The sequence below is a fragment of the Halichoerus grypus genome, chromosome 14, assembly GCF_964656455.1.
Source record: "Halichoerus grypus chromosome 14, mHalGry1.hap1.1, whole genome shotgun sequence".
In the NCBI taxonomy this organism is placed as follows: Eukaryota; Metazoa; Chordata; class Mammalia; order Carnivora; family Phocidae; genus Halichoerus; species Halichoerus grypus.
Window position 1 is genome coordinate 84027994 of NC_135725.1, and position 16246 is coordinate 84044239.

The following is a 16246-nucleotide window of genomic DNA, read 5'->3' on the forward strand; positions in this document are numbered from 1 at the left end:
GCCCAAAGAGAAAAATTCCTTAAATTTGCTTAAACCCAGGTTTAAGCAAAAAATCATGATCTGCCTTTGGTTACTCAATAGCTTAGAAACAAAAACACATCTGAATCACTTGGCAGGCTTGGAAGCTGAGCTTAGGCAGGTGAAGGGGAGGGAGGGTGTTGGGTGTCGAGGGTCTCGAGCCCTGGGCAGGTAAGGATAGTCTAGAAGCCTCTGCCAGAACTGAGATCAGAGAAGTGTTGCACAGAGCAGTGGGGAAAGGCAGGCAAGCTACAGCCAGAGCTACACTAACAGCGCTTCCCGGGGGCCCCACAGACCAAGCAAGAACCTCTGCTCTTCCAGCGCTGAGCAGTGTCTCTGCAATTCTTCTAGCTTCTGGCTCAAGTCTGATGACATCTGACTGGAGGTCCTCAACTCCTCCCGGGTGTGACTAAGTTCTCTGGTTCGTTCCTCCAACTCTTGCTCCATTTTCCCCAGACTTTCTTCTTTTTTTAAAAGCTGATACAAAGGTAGAAAGTTTCACTGGGCCACTACTAAGAAATACTACTGAGACCTATTTTTAAAAATATGGACCAACAAGCCAAACTTTCATAACAATTTTGTGAGCTTATAAGGGGCCCAGTAGTAAAAAAGAAAGAAAAGGAAAAGGAAGCACATTTCAAACAGAACTTTCCCGCTTTGATAAGCTGAAAAACATACATATATGATTAATATCAGAGACTACTAGGGTATGTTCATCAATTAGAGAATGATGACTAGTAAAATCAGAGTAATTATCATCTATACAGCATGTAGCTATGAAAACAAAAATGCGTACCATGTGCTTTACTTTACTTAGTTCCTGTTGCTGGAACCCCTCTAATTCATCCATTTCATCCCTCCTTTGGAAAAGATTCAAACTCTGGTTCTTCATTTCCTGTAACTGAGCTGTCAGAAACCTTTTCTCCTATTTGGAGAAAGAAGACATCATCTCAGGCAATGAAGACACCACAGATCCATATTATGTAAGCAGAATGCTTTTTTAAAAAATCTACACAAAGTTTTTATTTTATTCAGCAGAATTCTTTTTTTTTTTTTTTTTAAGATTTTATTTTTAAGTAATCTCTCCCTGCAACGTGGGGCTTGAACTCACAACCCTGAGATCAAGGGCTGCTCACTCCACTGACTGAGCCAGCCAGGTGCCCCCAGCAGATTTCTTAATAAAGGAAAATCTTTAAAAAACTCTCTTGTCAGCAGACAATAATAAATAACAGGAAGCTTTACGGTGATATGACCAATACAGCATTATCTAACTCTCTTTAAGTTAAAAATAAATGTGTTTTAAATGATATAGGTGTGAATAAGGGGAATAAGAGCAACAATTACTTGACACTTTAAAGTTCTTAAGTTTGATTAGAAATTGCAGATATTCATTTTACATGTCTATTCTCAGTGACATACTGAACTGGATGAACAACACGAATAACTGGAGTAAAACTGAATACCCTGAAAAAATTAGATGCATTTAAGTAGAACTGATGTCAGTTAGCAATTTCAGTTAGGAAGTCAACAAAAATTAGACATGACTGGTGTCAGCAGGTTACAATTTACTAAATGACAGCTTCCCAAGATAGATTCTCTTCAGGACAAACCCTGCTGCTACAGTTTCCAATTCCTGATTGAAAAGAAATCAAAACAGTCTAAAAATACATTTCCAAAAATTACAGTGGCTTCAAAGACCTACATAGATGTCTCATTGCTCTTCTGGGTCTAAAATATTTCCCAGTACCTCTTTGGGCAGGGGAGTGGGGGTGGGGATCGCCTTAGTACACTGAAGTAGGTTCAGTCCTGTATGTATCCTTCACCATAAATTTAAAAGATAAAAAATAGTTCAATGAGAATTTCAACTACTACAATCTTAAGTTTCTTTTAAGAAAAGAAAACTTGAACCTAACCAATACCTCCATATTAAAGAAGACCATCATTAACACCATGTCCAGATTTTTTAAGCACAAATTTCTTTGGGAGATAGCTTGACTTTCCTGTAATTCTTTCCTTACATACATATGTTCAAGCATTCTTTAATAAACTGATAATCAGATTTCTACAGAACACACACAGAGAACTGGTTTAACTTGGAGTTTTATCCCAAGAATGTAGCAACAATAAAACTCACCTACTTAATAAAATGAACAGTATATATATATTAGAAATGAGTTATTTTATTTCATTTTTAAAAAGATTTTATTTATTTATTCATGAGAGACAGAGAGACAAAGAGAGGCAGGGAGCCCAATGTGGGACTCGATCCCATGACCCTGGGATCTCGACCTGAGCCGAAGGCAGACGCTTAACCGACTGAGCCACCCAGGCACCCAAACAGTAAATATATTTTGCAACTGAATATATCAATCTAAGAAATAATTTTTCTATCACGAAGAGTAATTTATGAGTATTCAATGAAAACAAAAAATGAATTAGGTAGCAGCATATAATTTGGGCTGAGGGAGCTGACTTTCAAATTAAAATGTTTTTCTAACTATAGGCCTGAAATTTCATCTTCCTGTTCATGTCTGGGAGCCAGGAATACATTACATTAAGCACCTACACAGTGTTACACAAGCTATGGTGCTAGAGTAATCAATTTTCCTCGTCTGTGTTTAGCTAAGAAGTGCTCTTATCTGCTCAATGCTGAGCCTTGAAAAATGCCCTCCTTCCCCACTGCCTCCTCTAAAAGTATTCCTAACATTACCACAGTGCCAATTAGGGCCCCAGCAGGAAACAGATGGCAGTCTTTTTTGAGAAGAGTTTAATAAAGGGACTTTTCAAAGCTGTGGGTATAAGAAAGCACAAAGCTAATGTGCTAGTAACAGTTGGGTGGGAAGGGGCAAGGGGATGTAGAGAAACCCAGGAATATCCAACTAAAGCTGTGACCTTTGGCCATGGGATACAACTAACCTGAAGGGATCCCACATGGAGAAGGCTGGAGGAATAAATCCTGACCACACTCTTCTTCCACCCACAGTTCCTTTGGAGTTCCCCACTGGCAGAACCGTTGGAAACCAGAGGGCAACGGAGCCCAGCTGATGCAGTGTCCATCAGCCTCCAGGGACACAGAGAAAGGTAAGAGAGGGGTGGAGAGGATATTGGGAGGGGCAAACAAAGATATCCAGCACGCCCCTCAAGAAAGGGGATTGCATGAGCTTTTCAAGTCAGTGTCGAATCAACCAGCACCCTAAGTCTAAGAGGTGGTAGAGCGATCTGTACACTGGGTATCAGAAAAGCCATTTTCCAAGCCCTGAGGAGAGGCCGACATTCATACTGAGATAAAAATAAAAGATAAACTAACCTTTTCAAGCTGATCCATTTTTTCTGACCATTCCTAAAACAAAACAACAAAAAAGTACAGTTTCCAGGGAAGAGTATCAGTAACATAAGGTTTTCAGAAAACAAAACAACCTAACTCCCCCTGCAAAGCAAGCAAGCAACCAACCAAAACAGCAAATAAAAAACCCCATAAAGTTGGCTTAGTATTAAGAGAACCAAGAGTCCTAAAAGGAGAAGAAAATGAATTTTACAAAAAATTCTAGAACACAAATATAAACCTGCAGATTTTACTAAGGAGAGCACCCAACAAAGCTGTAATGTGGTGTTCTGATGCAGCTTTTCACTTTATTCGTGAGTGTTTTTCCATGAATACTATTATTATTTCTTGGGAGTGGGTAGCTGGGACCAGCTGAGTTGGTAACTCTATAACTGATATTTAGAAATTAATTTAATGAAGGTAAGAGGGACAGTCTTCATCAGCGCCTCATAATTATTTTCCTTCTTATCTTGAGTTTACCAATATGCTTTTTGCCATCTGGTATAAGTTAAAGGAAAAAGGATGATGCCCCTTATTCACAAATCACAGAACAGGAGGAAAAATAACCATTGGTACAAAAAGCCATATTCCAAGTGCCTACAATCAGAATCCACCAATTTTAGATGATATCTTCATTTATATACGTTTATACCATAGTTATCCACTAAGTATTGGTGAGTAATGTCTTTTTCTGGCTAGCAAATGTCCTAATACTCACTTTAAAATACTCACTTTACCCATCCACCCACCCACCTACTGTAGATGAATTATATATTTTCTTAAGTAAAACATAATAAATTGACCCTGTCTTACTTAATAAATCAAGATTATCACTATAATATCTTGATGGTTTTCTTAAATTTAAAATGCCATCAAACAAAATATACTTCATAATTATTGTAATAGCTAGTAATAGTACTATTTTCCTTTCTTATTCATTCAGCATCTGTCAAAGGATGGTTCTAATGAGACTACAGGAGTTCCTTTCTGTCTAACTCACTGGGTTGAAGACACTAGGGAACAGAGATTGTAAGAACCATGTACATCATAGAAGCTGGCTAGTTTGATAGGATTCTCCACTCTAAGAGGCAAATGTTTGGGGTCTAGGCCTTGAGACAGGTTTTTAGATGACAGAGACCATTTTCCTTCTCTTGGGATATGCCACCAGATTAGGACACATGATTTCCCTTCTCCCTGTTACAAAGTTACATAGAATGACAGAATGATATTCTCATATTCTGGATGCATTTCATGATTACAACTGTAAATTATATAAGCATTCCTTTTCTCCTAGGCTGTAAATATTTTCTGCCAGGTTTATGTCATGATTTTTGAAATCATGTCACTAAGTGAAATCTTTCCACCAGTCTTGGGCATCACATATAAAATACCTGGTCCTTTCTGGCTAATGCCAAAGCCAGTCCTTCTGCCATTTTGGCTCTGTTGGCTTGGAATGTCTCATTCTGCTCTTGAAATTTCCGCATGGAAGCTGTTAACAAAGAGGCTCTATTTGAGATATGGCAATATTTCAGAAACGGCATGACAAATAGCCCATGTGATTACTTTACAACTGTCACCTAACAAAAAAGATCAAGGTCACATAAGTGGATAATGAGACTGGGAAAAACCTGATCCGTCTCAACTCTCCCAGAATCTTTTGGGCTTAGTAACAGACCACAGTTGTTTTTTTTGCTTTCTCTTGTTCTGTTTTGGTAACAAGCAAGTATATACATTTAGGAAGATGCCAAAAGGTAACTTTTTCAATGGTACAATGATAGAACATGAGTTAGGTAGGTTGCTAGAAGATGCTAATGCTGTTGCTAAGTGATGGTTACTACCACTTTATCAGAATTAAAAATAAAATCAAAACTACGCAAAACAAAAAACATTTCTTTCACTTCATTTTCCTTTCAAATTTTTTTTAGTATATATTATATCAACAGAAAATAACTTTCTACTTCTTTAGCATCTTTCTTGGACTGAATCCAAAGGAGAACATATGAGTTAGGATAGACTAAACAAAATGTATGTTCTATTGTTGGAGGAGTGATGACAGCTAAAGATTTCCCCCCATTCTGAATGTAGCAGCATGAAGCCACAGCTAGAACCAGGCTCCTAATCTAGGTCTAAGGGCCAGGCACATGATTTTACTAAAATCTAACGGCAGCCAATAAACTGGTCAACTAGATGAAGACAAGCTGATACACATACTGACCTTCTCCTAAGAAGTATGCCCATAACACAACATAAATAGGAATTGTATGCTTATAAATACCAGACAAATGTTTTATCACCCTGATTAAGAAGTACACTTACAAAGATGTGAACTATGATGAAGGACAAACTTAACCATACACTATTGTTTCATTAAAAAAAGCTAAACCCTGAAAAGATTGAAAAAAAGCAGGAAAAAAAATACGTACAATCCTGGTGTTTTTCTAATGCAATTTCAAGCTTCTCTTTTATCTTCTGCAAGTTTCGGACCTGTTCAGCATAGTCTTGGGTGAGGAGGGTGACGCACATACCAGGAATGGACAAACATCAGGAAAGGAAGTTAATTAAACAAAAAAATGAGTGAAAATGATGATGATTTTCTCAACCTGAAAACCATTGCTGTTAAGGAAAGCTAGGCAGACAGCCTCCCATTAACAACGAACAACACAGGCAAACAGGTATAGTACAAACCATCCACGGTGTAAATGGTGAATACAAACAGGCAGATTTGTTTAGCCTGGATAGAGAGCAAGAATTGGGCCTAGTCTGGTCATCAGAAACGCCCTGCTCGTTAATTTCAAACCTCAGTTTTCACTTCCCCTTCCAGTATTAGCAATAGGATAGGGCAAAGGGAATTCATTGAACAGCTCACAGTTCATACAACTGAGTTAAGAGTGGTTGGGGCAATAGCAAACACCTTACCACAGGATGGTCTTTACCATGAAAGTACTTAGTTCTCTAGAAAAGTCAGTTTCCTTTCTACACAGGAACTGAGCTTCCTATGCCATACTAAAGGTGAAAGTCAGAATTAATTACCTGGGTGGCCAAAGAAGATAGTACGGTATAGGGGAAAAGTAGGTAGGCTTGGGCCAAATCCCAGCTCTCAGTCTGTAGCTGAGAGACCGTAGCAAATTATTGATCCTAAGTATTAGTTTCTTTACTTAGCAAATGATGGTATTAATCGTAATGGCCTCAAATGCACTTAGTAAACTAAGTGTTTTATGTGTCCTAATTAGATAACAAACTAGGTGTTTTCTATGCCAGAAGCACCTGACACACTTCAGTAAGACGTTCAATAAGAGGTAGCTGCTGCTGTTGTTCATACGGAACCTGGAGGAAGATACCCGGGACATAACCGGGCTTTCTAAGTGTCCGTTCTCTGCCCTGTCCCTTCTCTAATTTCAGTCAAGCCCAAACAATTCTTCCGTCTTCTGTATTAGGAAAGGCACGTAGTATTTCACAGCTTTCTCCCCAACATTAAACAAATGTAAAGTTATTTCACCTCTGTTCCTGATATTATTTACAAGTAGGTATAACAGGATTGTAACAATTGAATTTAAAGAAGACTGTAGTTAAGAGTATGGACTCTAGCGAGCAAATCTGGGTTTGGATCCCAGCTCCACCACCTACTACTTGTGTGACCTTAACCTCGCTAAGCCTAGTAAGGCTATAGTAAGGACAAAAGGAGATAATGGACCAACTGGGAGCTGTGAGCTATACTACGGACCTTTGATAACCTCACAAACACAGATATTTTGCATATAATTTGGTGACTTTTGTAGTCTACGGCTTTCATTTCAATAAAATGTGCATAAGGCCAAGGGACAAAAAGAAACACAGAAGCCATTGACCACTTCACAGGATGAAACTTTCAAAATGTATCCACTGGCAGAAACCAAAATAAGAACTCACAACTTTATCACAAACATGCCCTGTTCAGGCAAAGGATATAATGGAAGTTGTGTAAATTGTAAACTACACACAAAAGACATAGAGTTACAGCTTCTATACAGGAGTTGAATATCATTGGAAAGTGGTCTAAAGACCCAGAAGGACACTTACACAGGTGATATGTACCTATAGCAAGTGGCAACGTAGCACCAAACCCTCTCTGGCGCTGAAGAATCTGTCTGTTGGCCATTCCCTGTAAATACTACCCCCTACCCTTCTCCACCTGAAAGCTATGCTAACAGGTGAAAGATCATCAAATCTAGTCTACATATACTTTTCATACCTTTTATATCCATGGCTAGAAACGTCAGGAGCAGAAAAACCTAGGTTGTTTTTTTAAACTTTAAAACTCAGTTTTGAATTTACACTATTCAAAATACTAACAAAAGGAGGGAACAAAAAGGGTACAAATTGCTCCATTTTGACTAAGAAATATGTCAATATATGTCAATATAACCATAAGGTTATCCTATATGGCTATTTGATATAGACAAAGGGTCAGCCAAGGCAAGTTTTCTTTGCTTGCTTTTTATGAATTCTTAGACATACCAGAAAGTCTGACTTCTAATTTCCGTATCTGTTCATTCCTTCTCAAAAGCTGGGATGAAAGATCTTCTCTGGAGCTGCTTCCATCGGAAGCCTGTTGAAATACAGACAAGAAGAGGTCACGTTTATACATGGGTTTTCAGCAGTGTGAGACCCCAGTACTGAACCAGAAAGTAACAACTCTTGTTTCAGGTTTCATTATACTTTAATTGTGATCACTGAAGAGCTTCTTAACATACCTGGGTCCTAGCTTCTCTACCTATAAAGTAGAAACAACACTATCCCCTTCCACAATGTGGAGGAGGTAGGAGATGCTAAACAGACAAACTCTGTGTGTGTGTGTGTGTGTACACAGTATTAGAATAAGCAGTGGTAAACAAATCCATTATGATCATATCACACCAAGTACATAATACAAAGAATATATTTTCAGTGATAAAAAAGAAAATCACTTTATTTTTCCAAAGGTAAAGTCCTGGCAGAAAGAGGGGGAAGGTTCTTAAACAAGGGGTCAAAGGCTGGTGAAGAACTGATCACTGAATTGATTGATAAAGTTTCAGTATCTTCATCTAAAATGCATCAAAGACTTTAGCAGATAATATGGATTCAATAATCAATATATTAATGAGACATCAATTTTCCCCAACAATCTATTTTATTTTTAAAATTTTTTAAAAAGATTTTCTTTGAGAGAGAGAGAGAGTGAGAGAGCAGGGGGAATTAGAGAGGGAGAAGCAGACTCCCCACTGAGCAGAGAGCCCTATGCGGGGCTCAATCCCAGGACCCTGAGATCATGACCTGAGCTGAAGGCAGATGCTTAACTGACTGAGCCACCCAGGTGTACCCTCAACAATCTATTTAAAAATGTCTGGATATTACTATTACTTTGGGCACTGCTTACTATTGCTAATAAGTAACTTACTTTATATTTTTTCTTTGGATTATAAAATTTTTAAAACTACAGAACAGTAGGGGGAATGGTTTAATGAACGTTCTCCATCGACTTTAATAAATGCTGATGTTTTCCCCTATTTGCTTTATTATTTTACTGAAGTACTATAAATAACAGACATCATGACATTTTGCCCTAAATACTGGATAAACATTTCCAAAATACAAGGTCATTTTCCTTTATAGCCACAATACCGTTACCACACCTAACAAAATTTTATCTAGTATCTATTCTTTAGTCATGTTTCCCCATCTTATACCCAAAATATCTTCAAAGGTGGTTGAAAAATTCACTTTAAATATTCATTTACGCATCTAGACACTTGCCCAGTCCAACATTTATTGAGACTTGGTAAAGTTTATAGTTAGGAGGCAGTCTCTGGAGGTGGACGGCCTGGGTTAAAGTCCCATCCTCACCACTTATAAAATGAGAACTTGGGCCAAGTAGTCACCTTCTCTGTGCATTGATTTCTTATGTAAACTATGACAACAAACATGATCAATTTCACAGATCACAATCATGACATAAACTATGACAACAAACATGATCAATTTCACAGATCAATTTCACTATGATCACAAACATGATCAATTTCCTGTGATGAGGATTAAATAAATCAACACTTGTCAAGTCCCTAAAACAGAGACTGGCACATAATTAGTTGTAACACATATCATCTGTCATTAGTAGGCGTTATGATTATTACTGCTAGTGAGACATCCTTGTCTCCGCTGTGCTAAGCACTGGGAACAGTGGTGAAACAAAGAGTCCCCACCTAAAACAGCAGCAGAAGCAGCTACTATTATGAAATACCTGTTAAGAGCCAGGCACTATGCGAAATGTTTTTTTCACCAGGCAGAAGACGTAGCATCGCAGGCCTGCAACCAAAATCCTTAGCAAGGTCTGCTTGTAAGGCCAGCCCCGGGATGGCCTATGGGAACTTAGACTTTGAAAGGGTTCCCACCATTCCTGATAAGAACAGTTCACTGTATCTAATCTATTTGTGTACAAAAATATGGTTTATGCTGAACACCTGTTTTCCTTCTGGGAGTCTGGAATTTTGGTAAATGCTTGGCAGAGGGTGCCTATGTGAAGAGCCTCCAATAAAATCCCTGGGCACCGAGTCTCTAAGGAGCTTCCCTGGAAGACAACATTTTACGTATGTTGTCACAACTCATTGCTGGGGGAATTAAGTATGTCCTGTGTAACTCCACGGGGAGAGGACTTTTAGAAGCTTGCACCTGGTTTTCTCCAGGCTTTGCCTCATGCACCTTTTCCTTTTGCTGATTATGCTTTGTATTCTTTCATAGCAGTGAGTAAAACCATGCTGAGTTCTGTGAGTCCTCCTAAATAATTGAATCTCAGGGTGAACCTTGGGGACCTCGACACACATACTTTAATAAAGACAAGTACAGTTCCTATTTTACAGATGTGGAAATGAAGGCATAGAAAAGGAACTTGCCCCAAGTCACATAGTAACGATGAAGCTGGGAATCCAATCTAGGTCTGACTCCTTAACCTGACCTGAGTTCCTAACTACTACTCTCTACTGCTTTTCATAAGCCTCCCAGTTTAGTGAGAGACAAACAAGCAAATCACCAATAATGCAGTGTAATAGGTGCTGTTACAGAGGTCAGTAGGAGATAAGGGACCAAACTCGGCCAGGAGGGGCAAGTGGTAGAGGGGGTGACAAGGGCAGTTGGGGTCAAGAGGGCTTCTTGAAAGTAACATGTAAGTGGAGTCTTTTTTTTTTAAATTTTTTAAAAAATATTTTATTTATTTATTTGACAGAGAGAGACACAGTGAGAGAGGGAACACAAGCAGGGGGAGTGGGAGAGGGAGAAGCAGGCCTCCCGCTGAGCAGGGAGCCCGATGCAGGGCACGATCCCAGGACCCTGGGATCATGACCCGAGCCGAAGGCAGACACTTAACGACTGAGCCACCCAGGCGCCCCGTAAGTGGAGTCTTGAAGGAAGCACAAAGTCTGTCAGAGGAACTCAGGAGCAAAAGGAAGAGATGAGATATTTCAGAGAGAGAAGACAGCAAATGCAAAAATCTGTGGGCATGAAGGAATGTTGCCCATTCTAGAAATGCAATAGGCTCAACGTGGATGGAGCACAGTGTCTAGGAAAGTAGAGTGAGATGAGGCTGGACAGGTAAGCTGTGCCACGACCTATGTATGAGTTTGCACTTCATCTTGAAGGTGATGGGGAAACCACTTTCGTTTCAAGCATTGAAGAGACATGTCTCCTTAGAGACTCGGTGCCCAGGGATTTAAAACCACCGGGGAGTTTTACGCATTGAAGAGACATGAACACATCTGCTCTGGGGAGTTACTGGAGGCAAGGAGTCCAGACAGGCTACCACATTTGTCCAGAAAAGAAAGACAGCTTGAAATAAAATGGAAGCAAATGCACTACTAACAGGGAGTAAAGGGAGCAAGGCTGAGGCATTCAGAAGATGGAAAACCAAAGTACTTGTTGACTGGACACCAAGAAATGGAGGGAAGAGTCTAAAATGCTTCAAAAATTTCTTGCTGGTGACTTGGGGGATGGAGGTACACATTTGGAGATGGAGTTAATGCATTCAGTTTTGTTCATTTTAGAATTTGAGACACTAGAGGAAAAGCATCTGGTTGGAGAAATACATGCAGTGGGATACACAGGTGTGTCTTATAGACAGTAAGTTCAAGTAGACTACTTTAGAAGTCTCAAAGGAAAATACTTCCTGAATTCAGGCCAGTATCTCTACCTGGAATACCTTCAAGATGAGAGACTTCATTTAGCATGTCATCATGAAGGCAAAGCAGGTACTTCTGCCACAGAACTCAGCACTGAAACTATATCCTTCAGCCTGGGGATCAAATGTGCACTACATTTCCTGTTAAATACAGCAGCCAATGATTTAGATCAGGTAATCTTATTGTTCCATCCCAATAACGTAATAGCTTCTGCCATGTAATCTGACCCAGGACAGGTAGTATAAGAAAGGAGGAAGACGACTCATCTGACCCTGGAAACAACTCAACTATCATGAGGAAAAGGCAGAGATAAATTGTGGCCTTGTCAAATGCTGGAATCTTACACAGCAGTAAAAACAAATGAATCACAGCTTCATGGAAGACAGATGCATTCTGGAAACATGGCAAGTTAAAAAAAAAAAAGTTAAGTTCAAGAAAACTATGGAGGGACGCCTGGGTGGCTCAGTTGGTTAAGCATCTGCCTTCAGCTCGGGCCGTGATCCCAGGGTCCTGGAATCGAGTCCCACATTGGGCTCCTTGCTCGGCGGGGAGCCTGCTTCTCCTTGTGCCTACTGAGAGCGCGCCCTCTCTCTCAATCTTTCTGACAAATAAAAAAAAAAAAACCAAAAAACTATGGAATACCACTTTTATAAAGTTCACAAATAAGCAACACCACACAACAAATTATTTATAAATATATACATATCTGGGAGGATATTTTAAAAATCAAGAGAATGATAAATATAAAATGTAGGATGGGGTTATCTGGAGGGCAGGGAGGAAGAAAGTGAACTGGGCAGGAGCATGCAAGTGGCTTCAAGAGTATCCATAATGTTCTAGTTCTTTAGATAGGTGACACATTAACAAGCATTCATTTTATTTTTATGCTTTATACTTTACACTTATATACATTCTTTTACATATATCAAGCATTATAAATTATTTAAAAAAAAATCTGACTTTGAGAGGATCCTGTCATATGTCAGAGACATACTTTTAATCCTAAGGCATGACATCTACCTAACACAACAGCATCTTCATTTTTCTGAAATCTTTCCAAACACAAAGGTCCTTTACAAATAAGGGACATACTGCAGTCAGGGGTGTCATCTTTTCATCAACTTCCCAGTAAAATAGTGTACTCTAACTCCACACCGTAACTCACAGACCATGTTAGGCAACAATGACTTAAAGCATATTTGTCTGCAGAATAGGCCAAGGCTTTTTGAGAAATGAAATATAAAAGAAGATGCATAGGGTATAAAAAGAGTACAAGAGGACAATGTAGAGAATATGAAAAGGGACTCTGAAAAAATAGGAAAAAAAAAAAACAGAAAAGCACCTCAGAGTAGGAAGAATCAGATATGAACTCCACATAATCTTTCAATTTTAAAAGAAAATATTTATGGAAAAGACTTTCTGAAATACTATTTTAAAAATAGATCAAGACTGTACCAAATATTAAAAACTAGAGAAGATACTTACGAAGTCATCTCCTGAGTCAGCTCCCATAGAGGCAACCGATTCCTTGCTCACCGACCGTGGGATCCTAGTAGCACCTCCTGGCCTCTGGGCCACAGCAGTCTCTTCTGCAATTTTCTTCTTTAGTTTTGCAAACATTTTTGCTGTGTGGCTATCCTGCACAGATGACCAGCTCGTGAACCACCCCAGTAGTCTAGTCCTTAGGCGCGCAACCAGGACTTCAGAGACTGGTGCCTAAAAAGTTCCAGACATCCAAGATAGCTGCATTCCCACTTAGATGTGGGCCAAGGGCTTATGGGACAGTATCTATAAATCAGACAAAAGAGAGCTAAGTTAAACATAGGAGAGATTTCGCCACTGAGTTGCTATGTTAAGCTTCAGGTTTCAAAATTAAGTTTCATAATTTTACATGTACATTTAATAGAACACAATTGCCAAACATTTAAAAAGCACTCAGGTGCTTCACACGCATAAACCGATAAGGAAATCCAGTCTCGAGATGAGGTAATCTGCCAAAGAGTGTGTGCTTAAGTGGCAGGGCTGCTTTTTGAACCCAGGACTCTGACTCACAAGTCCTTACTCTTTCTTTATTACGCCATGTTGGCTACGGCATATAACACATATAGTAAAATTTCCCAGGGTACACATTAACATCACATAATGGCTTGGAATCCTTCCTCCAATATTAACTACAGTTTACTTTTTTTTAAAGATGAAGACAAAAATATGTAACTCAGTATGGGGATAAAGGTATAACCTTCTAATGTTCTAGGATGGTTTGCCAACAGCTGTTGACTAGAAAAAGCTGACAACCTAGAAAAAACAGGCAAGCCAGACAACTATCCTATATAAGCATCAGATACCCTTAAACATTTCTTAGAAATACTGCATGGTTCTCTTTAAGGGTGATTAAAATGACCTGAACTTAGTTTTGTCTTCAGAATGCTTTACATGATATTCAACATGAGATTCAAACGTCTTTTCCTCCCAGTGTTATATGAAACACCAATATTCTGGTTCCAACCTTAACTTTCCATGTTCTGTGGAGGACACCTAAGTTCTGCTCTAAGATCTACAAATGACTTCTTACCACTTCAGATTATCCATTTAAATCTGTACAATTCTTCAATGTCTGTAAACCACCTACTCACCTGGCTTATCTACCAGATTTAAAACAGCCTGGAGGTCAAAGCATTCTGTCCTGCATGAAAACAAAGATAAAATGCATTGGGTATTTCCTTTCAAGTGTAAGGCCAAAATATTGGGGGGAAATGGAAGAGGAGAGAGGGAGGATTAACCAGAAGACAGAGGGGAGAATCTATCACTGCCACAATCCTCAGGGGTTACCTTCTCCTTTGCATTTGTGATCTGCCCAAGAGCTTCACTAACAGGCACAAAGAACAGAATCTCTCATTGGTGCCTAAATTTACTTCACCTTGGGAGCCCCCAGCAAAAACAACTTGAATGAGATTACGGTTTCCCAGGGCCAGTATTTATTTCTCAGTTGATTCTGACAGTCACACGTTGTTTGTTTACCTGGCCAGACCCGGGCTGTCTAGTCACAGAACCTTGACTCGCACTAAGAACGTCGCTGAGAAAAAGAATGGCTAAATTGGGTAAAAAAAAAACAACTGCCTTACGCCCAGGGATAGGCAGGTACCTGCCACGGCAGTCTGGATCCCACTCACTCAGGCTCCTAGAACCGCCCGCGTTTGGACTGTCAAAGAAGGGAACGACTCAACGTCTCTCCCATCTGACAGCAAGGAAACTGAGACCCAGAGAGGAGTAGTGACTTGTCCAGGGTCGCTCGGAGGGGAAAAATCCTGAAACCCTAGGCTCCAGACTCCCCGGCCGGGCAGCTCCTCTGCCCCCACCCCCGCCCCTTCAGCACCCCGGTACCGCCCCCCGCCTTGGGTCTGGGGCAGAACGACGCCACCGGGAGAAAGAGGGGCCTCCTGGCATCTCCGGCCCCCGCCCGCGCACCTGCCGCTCTCTGGGCAGCGGGCAGAGCCCCGCCTCCGGGACCTCTCGTGAACGCCGGTCCGCGTCACCAGCCCCCACGGCCGGCCGGCGAGCGGAGCAGCGACCCGGAACCGCACCTCCACTAGCGCGCCGGAAGTGGCTGAGCGCGGGGCGGGCCTGCCACGCGCATGCGCCCGCGCGCGGTCTCCGCGGTCGACGGCGAGATCTTCGCGGTTGCGGTTGGGCTGGGGCAGGTGGAGGGCGCGGGCACGAGGCTGGGCGCTCCCTAAGGCCGGCCCGCCACGTCACCCAGCGGCCCGACCCGTGGATGATGACTGGGTGGCCAAAGCCTTTATTGTTCTTTTTTTTTTTTTTTAAGGGGGCGGTGCGGAGCGGGACAGTGGGAGGAGCCTTGTGGTAGAAGCGAAAAGCACCCCATTGGTGCCGTGGGGCCAGCGTGAGCTGTGCGGTTTTGAATCCTAAGGCCACTGCTGCGCGGAACTGAGAGGGAGTTTCCATTCCGCTCCCCGCATCCCAATCCCACTGCGCCCTGCACAGCCGCCTTGCCACCGTGTAGTAGGTCATCGCTGCGAGTCCGTGCCTCCATCCTCACACAGAAGCCTGTGGCTTCAGAAACTAGAACTAGGTCTTCGCGCTTTGTGACTAGTTTTTAACTTTGGTGCCTATGACCTACTGGAGGTTACACGTTTTATATCGCAACCCAGGACACACATAATGTACCATTGAGAGAAAAGTTTCCAGAATCATACCCTTATATAATGCACTCCGATATACTGCATTTCATTAATAAACAAGCTGATGGCAGCCCACTACATTCATTATCTACTAATGGTCCTCCAACTTTTGACAGTTGAACAAACTCGAGAGAGGTAAAACTTCCTCGTTCAAAGTTACACTGCAAATTAGCCTGCGTCAGGTCTCTGGACTCCTCAATGACAACCAAGTCAGACATTCAACATTGAAGTCGCTCTTGTTCTTGCCCAGGACCCCAAAACAGCCCGAGGGTCAGCAGCTTCCACCCCCCCCACCCCCCCCCCCGCGAAACAGTCCTCCCTCCGCGTGGGACAGTTTTGACCACTTCGAGCAGGGCCGGGAAAAAACCAAGACTAGGACTCAGAAGAAATTTACCACCTAGAAGAATAAGCATCGAAGCTACGACCCCAAGACAGTCTGAAGTGTCTGAGATATTATCTGAAAGAAGCAAACCCTAACAGTTTAGCACTTATGTTGTCAACAATTCTGAAGAAGTACCAAAAAC

General features: G+C 41.1%; 1 protein-coding gene across 6 annotated transcripts in view; it reads right to left on the reverse strand.

Annotated features, from left to right (window-relative positions):
* The window catches only part of GOLGA1 (golgin A1), a 44327-nt gene extending 29194 nt beyond the window's left edge, over window positions 1–15133 (reverse strand). For 2 of the 6 annotated variants that reach the window (XR_013443842.1, XM_036112923.2), the window contains exons 1-9: window positions 14989–15133; window positions 14157–14206; window positions 13009–13311; window positions 7835–7925; window positions 5764–5838; window positions 4732–4829; window positions 3326–3358; window positions 815–943; window positions 326–495 (exon numbers count right to left, since the gene is read on the reverse strand). Coding sequence is in view for 5 of the 6 variants with exons in the window: in XM_036112923.2 (XP_035968816.1) it covers window positions 326–495; window positions 815–943; window positions 3326–3358; window positions 4732–4829; window positions 5764–5838; window positions 7835–7925; window positions 13009–13143 (731 nt within the window). In the remaining variant the exon portion in view is untranslated. Of the gene's footprint in view, window positions 1–325; window positions 496–814; window positions 944–3325; window positions 3359–4731; window positions 4830–5763; window positions 5839–7834; window positions 7926–13008; window positions 13312–14156; window positions 14207–14665; window positions 14822–14988 lie in introns of those variants that run through there. The other 4 variants (XM_036112924.2, XM_036112925.2, XM_078061752.1 and 1 more) reach the window with 4 other exon arrangements.
* Window positions 15134–16246: the final 1113 nt, after the last annotated feature.